General features: G+C 47.0%; 1 protein-coding gene across 1 annotated transcript; it reads left to right on the top strand.

Moving 5' to 3' along the window:
* The first annotated feature begins 7,231 nt into the window (after positions 1-7,231).
* GHSR (growth hormone secretagogue receptor) lies at positions 7,232-21,155 on the top strand. The gene is made up of 3 exons (XM_048506397.1): positions 7,232-7,308; positions 9,048-9,953; positions 20,011-21,155. Exons 2-3 carry the CDS (start codon positions 9,173-9,175, stop codon positions 20,316-20,318), a joined length of 1,089 nt encoding a protein of 362 aa, XP_048362354.1. The 5' UTR covers positions 7,232-7,308; positions 9,048-9,172; the 3' UTR covers positions 20,319-21,155.

Here is a 21,155-nt window from a genome sequence, read left to right as displayed (position 1 = left end):
AAAGCATTGTTTTTTGGAGTGCTGTGTGGTTTCTGGGCTGTATGGCCATGTTCTAGCAGCATTCTCTCCTGACGTTTCGCCTGCATCTGTGGCTGGCATCTTCAGAGGATCGTCGCAGGCGAAACGTCAGGAGAGAATGCTGCTAGAACACAGCCATACAGCCCGGAAACCACACAGCACTCCAGTGATTCCGACCGTGAAAGCCTTCGACAATGCATTGTTTTTTGTTTGCAGCTACTTAAAGCACACATCTTCTGTCCATAAAAATATGACAGCCCTTTAGCTACAGTTTGTAGCATTCTAAGGGAGGTGCTGTGGAAATCAGTTTGGAGGTTGAAGAGTGCCATTACGAGTGCAGCAGATGAGAATCAATCAGGACAGGTGTAATGCCCGTCGCATGTGCCAGCTGTGTTATTACCTGGCTTTATCCTCACAAGCAGATCCACAGATGTACAGGGCAGCTTTCCAGGTCCACTTATTTGTACAGATGTTGCAGCAAAATGATCACTTGCCTCATTTAATTGTCACTGGTGCAGAAAGCTGATGGCATCTCTGCAGGGAATCTCTCGATTGTATGTGGACCTTCATAAGTTATAGGGAGCACAGAGCTGACTGGAGGTCGTTTTAGACCTGCGTCTTTCCAGCTCCACCACCCCTTCTGCCCCTTTGTTGAACTGATGGGTCGAAGCGACACCGTGCTCCCCTCCCCTGTACCCCCGCACATGCTCAGATATTTCCTGCACATAAGGTTAGGGCAGGGTGACCCAATTAAACCAACCTCACAAGATGACTGTTTGCGATTACTAATACATTTCTTTCTGAGAAAACAGTGGGTTGCAATGAAGAGACATAATTGAGTTGCCAAAATAACTTGGGTTTCCCATTAGTGAGTTTACCAGGTCTTCCCTCAGCATCCCCTGATTATAGATTTCCCAAAGTAGCATGTTCGCTTGTGTTTTGTTTGTTCTTGTGTGGAAGATGTGAAAAAGATGGTAAGACGCCTGTTGATTTTCATTTCTGGGATTATTTTTACAGGTTGGATTTCACGTGCTTTCTTTGATACTATTGATTTTGTGAACGCGTTTTGATAAGAAATGGAATTTTCACAAACCACGCGTTTTGACTTTTCATTATCGTGCATTCTTTTGTCTGTTGGAAAGCTGCCTTTTAGTTAAAGGTCTTTTTTAATAGAGTGCTTTTAGGTTTGACATTTGGGGCAGGAGGAGGGAGGATGCAGCCTGAACCAGCCGTGGCTTCTGACTGATAATGCAGAAATAAGCAGGAGGCTCTTTCTATGGCATGTTCAACATGATCACCTGCTCAAGTCTGCACATCAACGTGCTTTCTAATGCCAACCACAGTGACTGATTTAAAAATTGGCAAGTCTGCATAGTCCTGTGAGCAGGCAGATGGCTAAAATGAGAGCAAATTGCTTAAGCTTTGTTTTACTGGAATCCTCCTTTGACCTTGAAATGGCTATCCTGGAACTGAGGAGTTGGGTGGGTTTCCCTGTACAAAAAACCACACAGGACAGAGCTGCTGTGAAGGGTCTTGGGTGAGATTGACCCTCTTCCCTGTGGCACCGGTGGGAAAACTGTTTATGGCCTCTTCTAACTGGTGGGTAGAGTTGCCAGTTTTTGAAATTCTGTATTTTTCCCCGTCAACTGGATTGATCCACAGCAAATCAGCCGTGATTGTATTTTATCGATAATCTGTGAAGAACTTCAGTCGCCGATTGGTGCTGACTATAGTAACAACGGGACACAACTAACTGGGAAATCAATATTGCCTTTGCAACCATTTGGTTTCAGAGGATTAGGTTATCTTCCCAGATCATTTTCCACAGTACTCAAACAGCAAACTGGGTTGGTGGAAACTATCAGACTCTTCCCCTTCTGTGCAAAGTTCTCACAAACAGGCCAAAGCTGGTGGGGTGGGTTTCCCCCAGTTGTAATGATCTGTGTTTAGAGAACGCTCCCCAATCCTTTTTGAGCCTGCAAGCATCTTTGGAATTCTGACAGAATAGCAGGCGCAATCACCACCACCAAGGGCCACAAAATGGCTGCCACACCAAGGGAGAGCCAACCGTAAAATGGCTGCCACAGGAGGTACAGCCGTGAAACATGAATTGTCAGGAGAAAATACTATTGGAACATGGCCATTCAACCTGGAAAACCCACAGCATCCTAAAATGGAAATAATCTGCAGCAACTGAGTAAGGCCTCTTCCACACATGCAGAATAATGCACCTATATCTCTCTCTGTTCCTCGTCATTTCTCCTTTCCTTTTGCCATCAGCTAATGACCACAGTCTGATTGTGAAGCATTCCTGCAGCACTGCTGATCCTGGTGTCTTGCAGCTGGTTGGCAAATGCGGAGGAAATGGAACTGGAAAACAATTTCTAGGGCTATCAGCTTCCTCAAGGACATGATAGGCGAAAGCCTTAATGCTGCAGGGTTAGGGAAAGATGAAATTCTTGCTGGCAACAAGATGGGGTGGTTCCATCATAAAGGATGGATTGGACCAGACTGTAGTTAGTAAATTCTACTGGTGAAATTCACTCTGTATAAAAACAAAACTATCCCTGCTTCTAGAAAGAGTGCATAGATGTTGGAATTTCAGAGTAGGACCTAGGAGAACCTAGGTTTGAATCTCTACTCTGCCAGGGAATTTCAACGGATGATCTTCAATTGAGACAGGCACAATTGATCTGTCTGTTGTACTGCGAAGATTGGTGTGGAAGGATAAGGTGGAAGAAGGCAGAACAATGGAAGGTAAGCCATGTTGGGTTCCCATTGGAAAGAAAAGCAGGATATAGACAAACAAATATGGAATAAATAAGCATTACAAGGGCTAACTGTGCTAGAATCTTTCTCCTTGCGAGTTTTATTTTCCATAGACTATTAAAAATGGTGTTGAACATCAGCAGTGTGAAGCTGTGTGGTTCACTGTCCCAATTTCAGAATTCTGTCCTTGTAGCCAGCTGCCCCAAGTCTAAGAGAAATCGACTAATCAACTACAGGTTATTTTCTAAACAAGGCAAACATCAGAATTTCTTGCCTGCCATTTCTAAGCTTGGGCACACTCTCCACCCCAGAACAAGGATGAATTAACAGTAGCTACGAACCTTGAATAGTTGCTGAAATCTAAAATACTGACATTGCTCCAGCTATTGTGTAAAAAAAATGGCCGGCTTCACACAGATCCAATTTTCTCCTCCTCAAGTGACAATGTCCTGTTAGGAATGTTTCACTAGATTTGGTTACAATCACACAGCCGATGAGAAGTGGCAGTAGACATGCTCTGGCTGCCCAGCTGCCCAGGCTAAGCCTCTCAGCAACTCAGTACCTGTCTGTCTTCCATCTTGAAATCACACTAAATTGTCCCATACTTAAAAGTTCCATAGCTTAATATTATTTTAACATGTCAACATCTGTCAAAATGTTATAATCTTAATTAAGTTTCCCTATCCAGGTAACATCTAGATCACATGATTCACAGCCACACTCCAGTTACATCCCTACCTGCTGGGAATGTTAATCTGTGTTTTTTTTTATTTCCTTGTCTTGAATATGATTTCTTGCCAATGAATGGGATGCGTTCTGTGTTTGCTCAGAGACACTTCCTTTTGACTAACCCATCACAGAACACCCCCTGTCCAGATATGCTCACTCATGGTTAACACCAAGCATTATCACATCTTCCCAGTTCAATTGCTTCTGCAATTGTATTCCATTCCTTAACACACCATTTGTTTTCCAAAAGCTAAAAACAACATCCATTTGATGTCTGACATCCAAGCACAGCAGCCCACAATTACCCTTCGTTTTTTGCACTGCAAAACTACTTTCTCTCTGCTCTCTCATGTGTGAACACCTAAAGCCCTATTTCTCATTAGCTCACATTCCCTACTTCATTTCTTCACATTCGTTCACATCTCAAGAACACTCTGCTGTTTGGAGAAGAGTCTGCTTGTGATCCCTTCAGTGCAGGTGACTTATTCTTAACTGACCATCAGTGCTCACAAGGAATGGCTAAAAAAAACCAGTTGTGCTCCTTCAGTGTGTGATGATGTCTAGGATGCGACTAGAATTTCTTATTGTGCATCAGAAAAAGGAAAGGGAATTGTTCTAGTTTACTTCCAGGGCAATCTTAGGCATTTTTACCTGGAAATAAGCCTTATATACAGTGAGTGTAACAGAAGGCGGCCAACTTCCGCTCACCTGGTAGTGGTAGAAAGTGAAGGGCAACAAGTATATTTACAATATATAATCCTGTCAAGCAGAGTAATGAGCAGAAATGTGGACTGTGTGGCACTTTAAATAAGAATGGTGATCTTTCAAAAGACCAGCCATTTTACCTCAGAAGTTCATAAATATGAAGAGAACTTTAACAGAGAAAAATAAACCGTATATGCATATCAACAAAATATCACATATGTATAGTTACATTCATGGCTCATCGTTTGTTACAGTTTGGTTGTGATAGTAAGCTTCTACAGTATCTTTAGTCAAAGGCATTTTTACATAGCATTGGTTAGCAGTACACAGAGAAACCTCTTTTCTCTCAGTCAGTCAGGGAACAACCGAACTACCAGCGGTTCTTAACTGTCACCTTTGGAATGTTCGTGCAGCTTCCCAGAATTCCCTGCTGCTTGTGCTGCTGCTGCATGCAAACAAGCCTGAAAATTCCAACATAAAGTTCTGTCAAATTGCAGCCGCGATGGCAACTCTGAGGACTTTCAAAAGGAAGACCCTCCAGGAGATGGGCTGACTCAATAAAAGAAGCCATGGCTCTCAGTTGGCAGGACCTGTTCACAAGAGGATGTTTTGGAGGTCACTGATTCATAAGTCAGAAGCAACCTGATGACACATTACGCAAGTGAACAGTCCCTGCATTCTCCCTATACTTTTCCCAGGCTCTTTGGCGAAGGCCAAGTCTATCAGATGAGGGGACAGGTCTACTTGTGGCCTTTGGCAAGTCAAGCATAACATAATTCCAAGTTTGAAAGTAAGGGGGTGCAAGAGAAGAGCCCGTTCTCTTCCTTTCTGCCCCATTTGACTCCAGGCTGTTCCAGGGCTTGCACCATCTCTGCAGAGCACAAGGTGGAGGGGGCAGAAAAGAGGGACACATCAGGTATTCGAAACCATTCGTGATCACTGGTACCCAAAACTCTGCTCTCCCTGTCAGTGTTTAGAACTTGCCTTCCGTAGAAGACTTGTATGCCCAAAGCCTACCATAGGCACAATCAAGTGTGGGGTCCTTGAAGGGGTGAGGGTAGAAAGCAGGAAGAAAAGGAACTGGGAGCTCCTGCCTGAGAACAGGACCCTATAAGATTTATTGCAATTTCACAGGGTCTGCGAGATGAGGCTGTTCCACCAGGCCTGGGTTGGGGGCAGGAATTGTCTCCCATCCTCCAGCCTTCGCTTCTCCTCCAACACAACTGATGAAGGTACAAGTGTGGAGGGGATATTCGTTTTTGATTGATTCTCTTCTCAGATTCAATGGCACCAAGGTAATACATACTATGGCAATTTTATGGTGATTTTGATTGCTTTTTATACCATGGTGTTGTTTTATGATGTAATAAATTCTTTGTTGCAAGCATCCCTGAGCCTGCTTGAGGAAGGGCTGCCAAGAAGAGAAACAAATAAAATAGAAGAGTGGAGGGTGGGTGCCTCCGCCAAGGAAAGGAGGGAGATTAGCCAGGCCAAGGAAGGTGACCTAAGGAGGGTGTGTGTGTCTCCCTGTTTCCAGATGCAGAGAACCTGACAGGGTTGAACATCTCAGGAACTTTCAGCTCCCCCTCCTCTTTGCTCACATAGTCTCATCTGCCTTGTGCCGTGCAGTGCCTCCCCCCTGAGGCGAGGGGTCTCCCTCTCTGTCTCCCCCCACCTCCTGGCAGCAGCCAAATGGGGAAAGGGGGTGCATCAGGCAGCAGGACCAGCCACTGCTGCTGGGCAACTGAGCCTCCTCCACCTCCTAGCAGCAGCCACACGGGGAGCAGGGCGGGCACCATGCAGAAGAAGCCACGCCCACCTCCTGCCACTGCCCCACAGGCTGCCTGTTGTCCCGGACGCCTGCCCCCCCCATCCGCCCCTGAACTTTTCACCTGCTTGTGGGCGGATCTAAAGCCCGCCGCCCCCCTAGCCTATTTTGGTGAACTTTTTAGTAACGAATTGAACCACCGTCAATCCCCAACCCCACTGCCTTCCCCAGTCGTCTACACACACACCCACAAGCGGAGAGAAAGCGTTAAAAGTCACAAGAAAGAACAGGGAGGGCGGGAAAGAAAGAAAGAAAGAAAGAAAGAGGGAGGGAAAGAAAGAATGAGGGAGGGAAAGAAAGAAAGAGGGAGGGAGGGAGGGAGAGAAAGAATGAGGGAGGAAAAGAAAGAATGAGGGAGGGAAAGAGAAGGAAGAGGGAGGGAGGGAAAGAAAGGGAGGGAGAGAAAGAAAGAAAGAAAGAAAGAAAGGGGGGAGGAAGAGAAAGAATGAGGGAGAGAAAGAAAGAAAGAGAATGAGGGAGGGAAAGAGGGAGGGAGAGAGAGAAAAAAGACAGGGGGGAGGGAGAGAAAGAAAGAAAAGAGGGAGGGAAAGAAAGGGAGAGAGAGATAGAAAGAAAAGAAAGAGGGAGAGAAAGAAAGGGAGGGAAAGAAAGAAAGAGGGAAGGAGAGAGGGAAGGAGAGAGAGAAAGAAAGGAAGTCCCCCAAACCAAACAAACAAGGCAAGCTTTGATGGCCCTGCGGGGTTTCACGGCTCTCTTTCATTAAAACGCTCCGTGGCGCAGTGGTTTGGGGGGAAACGTCGGGCTGGAACTCCTGCAAGCGCCCACGGAAGGAAGGGATGAATGAATGCACGAAGATAAGCCCAACCCGTTGCTTTGGGACGAGCCACACACACACGCACGCACACACACACACACACGCCAGCACCCCTTAATCCACGCCCCCCTCAAATCTCGCACTTCTCATTGCACCCCCTTGGAGACCCCCTCCCATCTCCACGCATAACTTCAGAGTTCAAAAGCGCGGGGGGGGGGGGGTCGGGAGATCTTTGCAGGCAGCAGATCCAATTGCGGGGAGGGGGTCCTCCTGCTCCCCACTCAGATGCCTGCCGCCCACAACCCCCCCCCCTCCGGAGAGAGGGAGGGAGGCGGAGTCGCGGCAGGTGGGGGCGCGCCCGGCTCTGGCTTGGTAGCTGCAGATGCTCCGAGAGGTTGAGCCGCGCTGTGGGAGCTGTCGGAGCTCGGATCGGGACCCGCTTCCTCGCAGCCCTTTCCCCAACCCGAGAGGCGCCAAGCGGCCTGTAAGTCACCCATTGCCCCTCTAGTTGGCGGGAAAGGGAAAGGCCCTCTGCACATGCTCTGAGGAGGTCTCTTCCTCCCAGTCGAAACCGATCTTAAAAACAAAGTCCTGGGCTCAGTTTTGAAGAGGGGGCTCCCTCGGCCCCACTCCAGCCCATCCGCTGCCCTTCTGATGCTGCTGTTGGCATCGGGGCAGGGGCCAGGAGTTTGCAGGAAGAAAGTTGCTGGGCGGTGTAAACAGGAGAGCCTAGTGCATGCAGGGGAGGAAGGAAAGGGGTGGCTGGCAGGAGAATCTGGGGCAGGATCTCCTTTGCAAGAGAACTCACCTTTCCGGCAGTGTGGGCAAAAGGGTTTTTCTTTTTAATGCATGCCCTCTGGCACCTCCTTCCTATTTCGTGTATGCTTGGAAGTCTCACTGACTGAGTTCAGGGGGACTTACTCCCAAGAAGGGCTGCAGCTTTAAGCCACGAATTCGCATTAACTCATGAAGCTGCCTGTATCAGCCCCTTCGGCCCCCAAGGCAAATATTGCCTGCTCGGACTGGCAGCTGCTCTGCCGGGTCACAGATCCAGGTCTGTCTCCTCACCTCCTGCCTGGACCATCAACTGGAAAGGCTGGGATCGAACCTGGATTCTGCATGCCGAGCACTGAGCGGGGCACCTTCCCAGGTTGACGTGTGTTGCCCATGGGGAACCATTAGTGTGCGTGTGTGTGTGTGAGAGAGAGAGAAATGGTTTTGAGTTAACTGAGGGTGTTGCCATTGGCAGTGGAGATGCTCGGGGCTGGATGTGGGAGGTAAAGATGAAGGTAGTCCCTTGTGCAAGAGCTGGTCATTAATGATGTCCCATCATGATGTTTACTGACTGGTTTGCAACTGCCTTCCTCAATCATCTACATTCCCCCCCCCCCCCAAAGCTGGGAGAGAAAGAGTTAAAAGTCACACACACACAAAAATAAATCCCCAAAACCAAGCAAACAAGGCAACAAAGGCAGTTTCCTTCTTGGTTTCGCCCACATTTGCAGAAGAGATTGGGGCCATCCTGTACCACACCTGGGCACAGGTGGCAAAAGAGCTTCTCCCCTTTAGTTCCTCTTCTGTGCCAGATAGTGGAAGACTGTTTCAGTGCACGTTTCCTCCTGATGTTTTCGTTTCTTGCTTTTCCTCCCATCATTTCTTCATGGTACCATGTGTGGGGCTATCCTTTTTTTAATCTCTGGAACAACCCTAACATTGGGCTAGTCACTGATTGTTCAAAACTCTCTCAGCCCCACCTACCTCACGGGGTATTTGTTGTGAGGGGGGAAGGGAAAGGAGTTTGTAAGTCCCTTTGAGTCTCCTTGCAGGAGAGAAAGGGAGGATATAAATCCAACTCTTCTTCTTCTTCTTCTTCTTCTTCTTCTTCTCCTTCTCCTTCTCCTCCTCCTCCTTCTCTTCTTCTTCTTCTTCTTCTTCTTCTTCTTCTTCTTCTTCTTCTTCTTCTTCTTCTTCTTCTTCTTCTTCTTCTTCTTCTTCTTCTTCTTCTTCTTCTTCTTCTTCTTCTTCTTCTTCTTCTTCTTCTTCTTCTTCTTCTTCTTCTTCTTCTTCTTCTTCTTCTTCTTCTTCTTCTTCTTCAGGTGCATTAGTTAACTGTCGGGAAGAGACTTGAGAGCCTGGCTTCATCTCAGATCTCAGCCTCCTCCCCGACCCCTTTCCATATCTTGCTCACCTCTCCTCCTCTGTTCTTGTCTTGCTTTCATACAGCCCCATCTGGATGTCAATGCCCGCTTGCTGCCGTGTTCACCTCCAACATGATGTGCTGCTGACGTGGCCTGTCAGGATCATCAGAACCCTGTTTGTTCTCAGAAAGGGTCTCTAGAACCTAGGGGATGTACAACGAGAGCCTCCTACAGCCCGGATTGGCCCTGGGGCTTGCCGTCATGGATTACAACAATGTCACTTGGCCGGATTATCCTTTGCATCTCTTCCCTGCACCATTGCTTACCGGTGTCACCATCACCTGCATTTTGCTCTTTGTGGTTGGCATTCTCGGAAACTTGATGACCATGCTGGTGGTTTCCAAGTTTCGGGACTTGAGGACTACCACCAACCTTTATCTTTCCAGCATGGCTTTCTCTGACCTTCTGATCTTTCTCTGCATGCCCCTGGATCTCTTCCGACTCTGGCAGTACCGGCCCTGGAACTTCGGGGACCTTCTGTGCAAGCTCTTCCAGTTTGTCAGCGAGTGTTGCACCTATTCTGCCATCCTCAACATCACCGCCTTGAGCGTGGAGAGGTATTTTGCCATCTGCTTTCCGCTCAGGGCCAAAGTGGTGATCACCAAAGGCAAAGTCAAGCTGGTCATCCTTGTGTTGTGGGTGGTGTCCTTCGTCAGTGCCGGCCCAATCTTTGTCTTGGTTGGGGTCGAGCACGAGAATGGGACAAATCCCTTGGACACCAATGAATGCCGGGCCACAGAATATGCGATCCAATCAGGGCTCCTGACCATTATGGTGTGGACCTCTAGTGTCTTTTTTTTCCTGCCTGTCTTTTGCTTGACTGTCCTCTACAGCCTGATTGTGAGGAAACTCTGGCAGAGAAAAAGAAAGGATATTGGACCAAAGACCTCCATTAGGGACAAAAACAATAGGCAAACAGTGAAAATGTTAGGTAAGGCTCTATTGGCTTGTTCTGTTGTCTTGTGATGTCTCTGTGGATGCAGGACACGAAAAAAAGCAATTTTGTTTTCACATATTGACCCAGTTTTAAAACGCAGGCTTTGGAGTTACACAGAACCTTTCTTCCTGATGAAGAATTCTGGGTGATCTAAATAATGTGTGTTCTCAAACCAGCAGCAGAAGTTGTGAAACGACGAAAAACTATGCCCAACCATTTGTATCCTTCAGGGGGTTTCATGTGAGCCTGGGATCAGGGATCATAACACATTGCAGAGTCCTTATGGCTGCCCCAGGTCCTGTTAACAGAAATACATTGCAAATTCTTTATTGAAAATTACACTACCTGTATGTTTCCCCAGAGGAAGGGAAAGTGGCATGGCAGAGGCTAGTCTTTCTTGGAATCTGAATGTGGTCTGCACTTGGATGAGAGGCCACCAAGAGAGGCTCTGCAGAGAAAGGCCCTGGAAAACCACCTCTGCCTCTAACTTGTCTTGAATGCCCCTTGCTGGGGTCACTATAAGTCAGTTGATGGCACTTAAAGGTGTGGGACAAACATCAGCTCCTACAGAGAGGCACTTCAGGTCCGGAAAGTGTGACATGGGAAGGCTTAAGGCATTGATTATGTCAATGATCTAAATTTGACACATGTGTGCCTGGGAATAACATACAGAGCATGGAATTCCCAGACTTCATATGACAATCATGTGACCTATGGCAGTCTCAAAAATGTGAGAATAGGCCCTCTGTCACATTTTTTTTTCCTTTCAGTGCACTTGACTTTAGCGGTATGATGATAAAGAGTGCTTCTGTGCGTCTGCAGAGTTCCTCCCGCTCACTACTAAGCATGTCTAGGGTCAAGGAGAAGAACTTCAAAGTCAAAAGGGTCATGCAACTACCAGTGGAGTCTTCTACCCTCTTTTTCAATAACTAGCCACGTTTTCCTGTACATTCAAGACCCTTCTCCCTGTAACCTTGTAAGGTGGGAAGGACTTAATAGGTTTAGTTGTCGAAGGCTTTCACGGCCGGAATCACTTGGGTGCTGTGTGGTTTCCGGGCTGTATGGCTGTGTTCTAGCAGCATTCTCTCCTGACGTTTCGCCTGCATCTGTGGCTGGCATCTTCAGAGGATCCTCTGAAGATGCCAGCCACAGATGCAGGCAAAACGTCAGGAGAGAATGCTGCTAGAACACAGCCATGCAGCCCGGAAGCCACACAGCACCCAAACTTAATAGGTTTGTTTTCTGAGCTACTTTTCAGAAAGATGTGAGGATTCTCATTTTTTGTATACGGGAGTAGTAGCTGAATTATATGGTGTGATCCGGTGTGTTCCAGTTGTCTTGAATTGAATGAATGTGAACACAGTGTCGTGGGTAAGTGTTACTGAATAGTGTGTGACTCACTTCCACAAGGCTGGACCGGAGACCTCTCTCACTGACATCACTTGGAATCAATCGATTGTGTTTAAACCAACAGATTCTCATGAATGAACAGCAAACAGCGCTATTCAGGGCTTGGCAGTGGGCGCACCAGCTCTTATGCGTGTTCCATTCATAATGGAATAAGCCCTTTCATGGTGTTCATTAGCGCAGCCGTGTGGCTGCCTTTTCTGCCGAAGAGAATAGCGAACGCTAGCAAGGTGTGCTGCAACTTGAGTGTGCGGGTGAGCATAATGCACAGGACTTTTGCTTCTGGGCAGGAATGTGTATTGGTACATATACTTTGGGAACCAAAATGGAAACTGAACATCTTTAAATTACTTTAAATAAATGAGAGCTAGCATGTGGTTAAGAGGTTCACTCTAATCTGGAGAACCGGGTTTGATTCCCCACTCTGCCACTTGAGCTGTGGAGGCTTATCTGGTGAACAAGATTAGCTTGTGCACTCCAACACATGCCCGCTGGGTGACCTTGAGCTAGTCACAGTTCTTTGGAGCTCCCTCAGCCCCACCCATCTCACAGGGTGTTTGTTGTAGGGGTGGGGGAGGGAAAGGAGATTGTAAGCCCCCTTGAGTCTCCTTACAGGAGAGAAAGGCGGGATGTAAATCCAAACTCTTCTTCTTCTCTTCTTCATGTGTACATATGTATGTGGATCCCTGACTTGGCCTAGGTAGCCTGATCTCAGATCTCAAAAGCTAAGCAGGGTTGGCCCTGGTTAGTACTTGGATAGGAGACCACCAAGGACTACCAGAGTCATGATGCGGAGACAGACAATGGCAAACCACCTCTGTTAGTCTCTTGCCTTGAAAACCCTACTGGGTCGCAATAAGTTGGCTGCGACATGACAGCACTTTAAACACACACAGGAGCCAGTGTGGTGTAGTGATTAAGAGCGACTGGACTCTTGACTCTTTGATTCCGCACTCCTCCACCTGAATGGCAGAGGCTTATCTGGTGAACCAGATGTGTTTCCGCATTCCTACATCCCTGCTGGGTGACCTTGGGCTAGTCACAGTTCTTCGGAACTCTCTCAGCCCCATTTACCTAACAAACTGTCTGTTGTGGGGAGGGGAGGGGAAAAGAGCTTGAGAGAAAGATGGGATAGAAATCCAAACTTTCTCCTCCTCCTCTTCCTCCTCCTCCTCCTCCTCCTCCTCTTCTACTACTACATGAATATTTATGTGCAAAAAAGACTTAAATATTTTGCAACCAAAAAAAAAGTTTGGTTATGAGCATGGGATCAATGCTCTTGCATCCAGGGAATTTTGTGCCACATTGGCAATTGTTGTTTCAAAAGAATACAGTCAACACAGTATGACTATAGCCAGATCTCACCAGAGCTAGGAAGTTTTTATACTCTGGAACTCTACAGAGGAATTCAAACAGACCCCAGCGATCCAGAGACCTCTCTTTTTCGATCTACACTGTTCAGTTGTCACCACTTCTTACAAAACAATTTCGATTTCTTAAATTTAATCGAACAGAGCAAAAATGGAAGTCGGAGCCCTTCTGTAAAATCTACTTTAACTGCCTGATCAATATGGAACTTCAGTTTTGAGGGAGGTGGTATAAAAATGACATGATTTATTTTAACAATAAAAGTTAGCATGAATAATATATGCGAATAACTTATTAATTCTAGATAATATTATTTTTGGTTAATTTGCATGGATCGTAATGAATGATTAGCAGCCTGAGTATTAGCCTGATCTCGTCAGAGCTAGGAAGTTAATGGGGTTAGCTGTGGTTAGTACTTGAATGGGAGACCACCAGGGTTTGTACCAGAGGCAAGGAATGGCAAACTGTGCCTCTGTCGCCGTGAGAGACCAGATCTCCATAAGTCAGTTGTGACTTGATTGCACGCAATTATAATATGAATCAATTATTAACATTAATACTAATTATGAATCATTACACTGTTATGCAGCAGTGTGCTTCTTCATGCTGGCTGAATTGTTCTGATTGTGTGCGTTCTCATGTGCAGAGGGAGGAAAGTCTAGCTTTCTGAGCTAGATAACTATAATTTTTCTACCATGTCACACAGGCAAGAACAAATGTGGAGATCTTTACACGTTCCTTGTAACAATTGGGGGGGGGTGGGGTGGAGATTGAGACTTTTCCTTCGTTTTTCAAGGACCCACCATTTAACAAACTGCAAATCAGTAAAGGGTTCCTGGGTTCTTTCTTTTTGTTTGACTTTTCACACTGATGCCGATAGGGCTCAGATTTACCCACAATGTAGATAATGAGACAGTCCTGTATAATTTCCAAAGGTGACATTTTGAGTTGCCGCTGACAATGCATTTTCCATTGGTTTTATAGACAGACAAATTGCGTCTGTTTTCTGTGCCTTTCTAGATGGTAGTTCTCAGAAGGAATAGAAAAAGCATCCCGAACATGGTCGGGGAGTTGCTGTTGATACTGGCTACGGCTCAGTTCTTCTCATGAAAATTAAGTTTCTATAAGCCCACATGATCCCCGGCTTACCCCAGAACTGCTATCCTACATTTATTTAGCAGGATTGCCTTCTAAGTAAACATACTGAGGATTGCGTGGCATGCCTTAACATGGGGGGAAAACGTGTCAGGCTGCAAGACGGTGGCTTTCAACGCATCTTTTTTGTCGATCACAATTGTTTTTGTTTCACCTGTCTTAGGTGCTGTCATTCCATATTTGTTTACTTCTTTCCATTCTGTTGACACTATTTACATGCATTTTTTGCAACCTTGATGTTTAAAAGTGTTGCAGTGGATCCTGGGAAACACCAACTGCCACCACCAGTCTCTTTCCTCCTGGGTTTGCCAGCTCTGGGTTGGAAAATACCTGGAGATTCTGGGAGGGTGGGGTTTGGGGAGGGGGAAGGGCATCAGCAAAGCGTAATGCCCTAGAGTAGTGGTGGCGAACCTTTGGCACTCCAGATGTTATGGACTACAATTCCCATCAGACCCTGCCAATTGGCCATGCTGGCAGGGGCTGATGGGAATTGTAGTCCATAACATCTGGAGTGCCAAAGGTTCACCACCACGGCCCTAGAGCATAGGTGTCAAACTCGCGGCCCTCCCGATGTTATGGACTACAGTTCCCATCATCCCCTGCCAGCATGATGCTGGCAGGGGGTGATGGGAACTGTAGTCCACAACATTGGGAGGGCCGCGAGTTTGACACCTGTGCCCTAGAGTCTACTTCAAAGCAGCCTTTATCTCCAGGCGAACTGACCTTCGTTTTCTGGAGACCAGTCATAATAGCTGGTGATCTCCAGGTGCCACCTAGAGGTTGGTAACCCCATCTCCTGGCTACCTAGGCCTCAGTGCTGATTCCACTCCCCCCCCCTCAGAAGTTTAAGGATATAATCCCCCTTGCTTCTTTTTCCTGCACTATAGGACTCCCTAAACTCCTGTGGGATTACTTCCTGTCACGAGTGCTTAACCGCCATTTTGGTTTCTGTGACAACCGCCAACCAGAAATGATGTTCAAACTCTCATGTGAGATCCAGAACTGGCTTGTCTCCCTCACTGCATTTTAAGAAGCCTGGGATTCTCTGATTCTGTGAGAGTAATGGGGGTTTCCAATTCCACCCATTGTGAGGGTGACGCCTGAGGTGAGTGGAATTAGGGGCGGGAGCTCAACAGGTACAATAACAAAGAGTCCACCTGCCAAAGTGTGCATTTGCTCTAGGGGAACCAATCTCTGTTCTCCCAGAGAATAGAGGATCTGGAGATCCGTTGTAATATTGGGAGATCTCTCTGCCTGAGGGTTGGCTATCCTAGAAGGAGGTAAGGCAGATGATCTCCATCAGCTCCTTGGCTTGGGAAGGAGAGGCAGTTTGGCAGATGGTCAGCCAGACTGGAAGGTTCTCCAGGCCAGCCTGCTGAGGCAGTGGTCCGAGGTAACCTCCTTATTGAGTCTGTGGCTAAAAACCTCTCCCGGATGAAGCAAGGACCTACTGTAAGATGAAGCATTTTAAAGTGTTTCGTTTTGAATCTTAGAAAGAAACTGCTGTGGTGAGTTGGCTAACGTCCAGAAGCTGGAGCAACCCAGATTAACTCGGGTGCAATAGCAAAATGCAATTGCATAGCTCAGGGATCCCCACCGTGGTCCCTGTAGGTGCCGTGGCTCCCGCCACCATCTTCCCTAGTGCCCACCAAGTCTTTTAGAAAGTGGACAGGGTTACCTGGGCTTTGAGTCTTCTCATGGGCCACTAGAGATCAAATTGGTTGTACGGATTTCAAAAAAAGTTTCTTTTGACAACAGCTGCCATTACGTGGGTGAATAAAGGTAAACTGTAGCAGCCATTTTTTGCAGCCATTTTTTGGCTGTGCCTACCACACTGTCAGAATTCCAAAGGTGGCCACAGGCTCAAAATGGTTAGGGACCCCCAGCATAGCTGTTACGTGCAATGTACACCAGGTTGACAGGAGCCAGTAGCCTTGTGCACATATTACAGTGAACGCACGGGCAGCCTGCAGGTACACATACTTTTGTTTGTCAACAAAAGCTAAGAAGTGTTCGCTTTACAAATGAAACTGGGCACTGAATTACCCGGGAAGATGCTGTTGGCCTTTTGAATAAATAAATAGTAATTTCATCAGGAGAAATGGCTGAAAGAGCAGAAGGCCACCAGGACAGTTTGTTTGCCAGCTTATCTAAAGACGTGAGGAAAACCTAGATTGGATCTGCTCCAGTTTTGAGTTGCCTGGAACAAAAATAAATCATGAAACAGACTGCTGAGCATTTCAGGGACCTGCAGCTGCATAAATGCGCTGTTTCAAACACATGTTCATCTATGCATGCATTGAATGAAACCTAGTAACACTCGTGTAAAGAAAAATCAGGTGTACACTGCTCACAGATTGTATGTGTGTTCACTGTAACTAATGAACAGAGCTATTCTGAGTATGTAGAATGGAGGAGAAGGGAGCAATGTCAGCTGATATGGACCCCCAATGAGGAGAAAGCCTGGGTATAAATGAAGTAAATAAATAAATTGTTATAATGGGATCTGCATGCTTCAAGCTTGGCATGCAACTAGACCAGAGGTTCTCAACCTTTCTAATGCCGTGACCCTTTAATACAGTTCCTGATGTTGTGGTGACCCCCAACCCTAACATTTATCCATTTTACAGATGGAGAACATGATGCAGAGAGTCTTAGGCGACCCCTGTGAAAGGGTCGTTCGACCCCCAAAGGGGTCCTGACCCCCAGGTTGAGAACCACTGAACTAGACAAAAGCACACAAAAGCATCCTGATACTGGTATGTTTTCTTACGTGCCAATAAAAAATATATATAATATTTTAATGTTCAGCAGAGCATAATCGTTTGTTACCAAATAACTCCATGAAAAAATGTATTGTCGAAGGCTTTCACGGCCGGATTCAACTGGTTGTGGTGGGTTTTCTGGGCTTTGTGGCCGTGGTCTGGTGGATCTTGTTCCTGACGTTTCGCCTGCATCTGTGGCTGGCATCTTCAGAGGTGTATCTCAGAGAAAAGTCTGCTTCTCACTGTGTCTAAGTGAGAAGGGAACACAGCCCGGAAAACCCTCCAGAACCAATCCATGAAAAAAGTTAAAGTAAGCAAGAAAGACTGGCCATGCTAAAGTCACCTGGGAAGCTTCACTGCGGTTTGATCTGGGGGGTCTTCCAGACCCTAGTTTTGGGGTGGCGAACCTATGACACTCCAGATGTTCATGGACTACAATTCCCATCAGCCCCTGCCAGCAAGGCCAATTGGCCATGCTGGCAAAGGCTGATGGGAATTGTAGTCCATGAAGAAGAAGAAGATAGGGCGGTATACTAAATTTAATTAATAATAATAATAAAATAATGTATATCCCCCCTTTCTTTCCTGCAGGAGACTCAAAGGGGCTTACAATCTCCTTTCCCTCCCCCCCTCACAACAAACACCCTGTGAGGTAGGTGGGGCTGAGAGAGCTCCGAGAAGCTGTGACTAGCCCAAGGTCACCCAGCTGGCGTGTGCGGGAGTGCACAGGCTAATCTGAATTCCCCAGATAAGCCTCCACAGCTCAGGCGGCAGAGCTGGGAATCAAACCCAGTTCCTCCAGATTAGATATACGAGCTCTTAACCTCCTACGCCACTGCTGCTCCTACGCCACTGTGGCATCTGGAGTGCCATAGGTTCGCCACCCCGAGGAAGACATCATTAAGGTCTTTCCAGGGGACAGTGAGGACAATCCACATAGCCTGCAGAGCTGTTTTGCAAAACACTTTTGCGAGAGTTGGGGACAGAGGTCAAGCAACTGCACCCCTTATGTAAAATTCGCAGGGCTCTCCCATTCAGCCATCGATCCCAGCCCCACCTGCTTATCTTTAACAAGTATTAGGCCCTTCTAGGCCATTCAGTGGGCATCATCATCTCCTTTTACAGGAAACTGGCTGTCAGGGTAGAGCTCATGCCCATGTTCAATTGGGTATCTGCTGTTTGAGGTGATGGAAAAGACAGGTGACGGGAAAAGACATTCTCTGCCTGCAGAGCTGCTCTCAGTGATGTTAGACAAGAAGAGGAGGAGGAGTTTGGATTTATACCCTTCCTTTCTCTCCTGCAAGAAGACTCAAGGTGACTTACAAATTCCTTCCCTTCCTTTCCCCACAATATAAAAAATAACTGAATTTGTTTGTGCAGGATTGTTGAGTTTCCCTTCTGGTCAGTCCGTACGTATTAGCTACCACAAGCAGATGTGCAAACATGGCCTACAAGGAGTCAGGGCCAGTTGACAGTTTAACCTGATTGCCCGAGAAAGCGCTCTATAGCCTGGTAATCCTATTTATATCATGCCATGCACTACAGGAACTACAAATGAATACAGGAGCCAGACCAGGTTCAAATGGAATGACTGTGAATCACACTCACCTGACAACGAACAAACTGAATGAAATGAACGGCATAAAGAATGGACTGGCAAGGAAGCCAGAGGCAGAGCACTCATGGGGACCTGTCCCCGGGCACACGCCAGCTGGTCACGTGGGGAGCGGAGAATTGCCCCCACGCCCCTCCCCTCAGCCCCTCAGCCCCGCACCCCGGCCAGGCTGCTCCTTCAGCCTCTGCCGGCCAAAGGAGCAGCCTGGCAGGGCGGGGCCAAGGGGCGGCTGGTGGCAGTCCATTCAGGTAAGTGGGGCTGGGGGGGGGAAGGGGGCACCCAGAGCAGGTTTTGCCCCAGGTGCCATTTCCCCCCTCCCCCCCCCCCCCGCCTCTGAAGGAAGGCCAGCTTTCTGGTCAGCTAGTAACACTTGGGATTTGTTAGGACCACATCATATTTACTAATGAGTTCCCATTTGGTGGTTTGTATGGGAGCTTTCCTTTAAAAAAGGTCTTGCTGACTATATAGCCTCTTTTAGGTCTTGTGTTCATGTCATTTTAAATGTCTCTTTTATCAGCAGAGTTTAAAACGGAGTCACTCTGGTAAGATGAGAAGATCTATAGTCTTCTTGCACTCATTGCCACCTCCTAGCACACTTGGAAAAAGAATACTCTTCACACAAGATGTTCTTTCTATAGGAAGGTTTTACTTTAGCAGTTGCAAGGTTTCAAAAGTCTATGCTATGAAAGACTATAAAGCTATACAGAACTCTTCAGCAAGAACACAGTGAACACACACTGAACTTAACACTCAACCACTGAACTCTGCATATACAAAGCATTGCCTCTTATACATTCAACAAGGATACTTTTCCCCCGGCCCGGCAACAGCCTCTCATTGGTCTAGAGTCACAGTTGAACTCACCAATCATGTTGAAGGTTAACTGTAGCCACTTGTCCCAAGACTGACTGTCTCTGGCCTCTGTGTTGGGCGAACTTCTGCTGACTAAGATGAATTTTTTGTGAACCTTTCTCTTTTATATATCATGACATCTTTCTCCCGCCCTTTCCTTCTTTTTTCCTCTGACCTGTTTGACCAAGATGTCTTTGAGGCTGTAATGAAGGGAGACCTGAATACACAAATCCCTGCATTGTAAATACAGAAATTGAAATAGTTTCAGGAATGTTCAGGTGGCCTTTGAATAGCTTATACTGCAGAGTTATAATTCAGCCGGAAAGGTTATATAAGTACTGTTGTTGTTTTATTATTACTTTTCTCTTCCGTTAGCGGACACAGCTATTAACAGTTCCAAATCCAGAGTGTTTTAGCTGGCGTCTTTTGCTCTGGTAAAATGTCACTCTGCCCTGCGCGCTTCATAATTCAATGCCCTGCAGAAAATGTGCGTTAAAGGGGAGCATATAGAAAACAAGGGGATGTTGCTGTATTCTCTCCCTCTCCCTGTGCATTCAGGGTCAAGGCTTAGATATGCCAGTCCATTTATGATGGCGGAAGTCACTTTTGGCAGAGGAGGGGGTGTGATGGCTGCCGATTCCCACTGTACATCCACAGTTTGCAGTGTATTTCGTCACAAGGAGAAGTGGCTTAGGGGTGGAAGAAAAGGATTGCATTGAGAAAGATGGTAATAGGGGGAGAGTTAAATATCCTCTCCTGTTATCCTCCCCCTGGTAGTTTGCAACTGTTTTCACACTGCCCAGGTTCAAGGAGAAGGATTCACCAGATCATGCTGTCTCCAAATACCTAATATAATCTTTCCCCCCTTTTCTCGTCCCTCTTTTTCTAGCCGTGGTGGTCTTTGCCTTCATACTCTGTTGGCTGCCTTTCCACATAGGACGTTACCTGGTTTCTAAATCCTTTGAAGCCGGGTCCTTGGAAATTGCCATCATCAGCCAGTACTGTAACTTGGTTTCCTTCGTCCTCTTCTACCTGAGCGCTGCCATCAACCCAATCCTGTACAACATCATGTCCAAGAAATACCGGATAGCAGCTTACCGGCTTTTTGGAATCAAGCCATACGTGACGAGGAGACTCTTGGAAAGCAAAGAGGGTGGATCTCGGACATGGACGGAATCCAGCCTCAGAGCGACATGACAACAGAGGTGGGACTCATCACCCCAAAAGCCATAAACGAAAGAACCAAGATGTTCAGGCAAAAGGATGCTGCGTTCTTTGTTTTTCGTACTCGGAAATGGCTGGAAACGGAATGCAGAAAGTGGCTTAGGGAATGAAGAAGCAAGCCAGGTGGCGAGGATGTTGTGCTAGAAACCCAAGCACAGTAACAATCAGGACAGGTGTCATTTTGAGAGCTGGGATTCTGAAATTAGACACCGGGAAGGGTTCTAGTTTTGTTACAGATAAAAATGTAAATATGAGATCTGTCAGCTGCATGTTCAAAGGGCTGGTTTTGACCACATATCAGCACTGAGGCGCAGCATTTTTGAGGAACAACCAACCAAAGGGATGTTCCCCACAGTATGTCAGGTGCCTTTCAGGTACTCCTTGGATTGGGTTAAAGTGCAGAGATGCTCCAGGGATCCAGGGACAGGCTGTGAAACTCTAGGAGGTTACACATGGCTCACTTCCTGTTCCAGTTTGAAAGGTCCCTCCCACTTGAGTGGCAGGACCCTGACAAGAGAGCAGGAGCAAGGGTCTTCTATCCCCACTACTCTATGGGCCAACGCTATCTGCCTGGCATTGGTCCCCACCTAGTCAATTTGCTAATCTTGCTGCATTGGCAGGGGCACCCTTGACATCCATCAGTCAAGGGAATAGGAAATATGAGTCTTGTGTCCAGAATGGGTGGTGAGGGTTGAAGGTTGAGCATGGGGTTACATATACACCAGTGTCGAGCCCAGGGGAGGTGAAAGTTCAGCAAGCCACTTGGAAAGAAGAAAGTGCCCCAGGGAATCTAGCTGAATGACTAAGCCA

This window comes from Sphaerodactylus townsendi, linkage group LG08 (assembly GCF_021028975.2).
Source record: "Sphaerodactylus townsendi isolate TG3544 linkage group LG08, MPM_Stown_v2.3, whole genome shotgun sequence".
Taxonomy (NCBI): Eukaryota; Metazoa; Chordata; class Lepidosauria; order Squamata; family Sphaerodactylidae; genus Sphaerodactylus; species Sphaerodactylus townsendi.
The sequence above is the reverse complement of the archived record's forward strand: the minus strand, read 5'-3'. Positions and strand labels throughout refer to the sequence as shown.

What these genes read in the sequence shown, in the direction of transcription:
- GHSR (XM_048506397.1), top strand. Translation starts at nt 9,173, where the DNA reads ATGTACAACGAGAGCCTCCTACAGCCCGGATTGGCCCTGGGGCTTGCC. An exon ending in GCAAACAGTGAAAATGTTAG is followed by an intron (nt 9,954 to 20,010) that starts GTAAGGCTCTAT and finishes CTCTTTTTCTAG; the next exon opens with CCGTGGTGGTCTTTGCCTTC.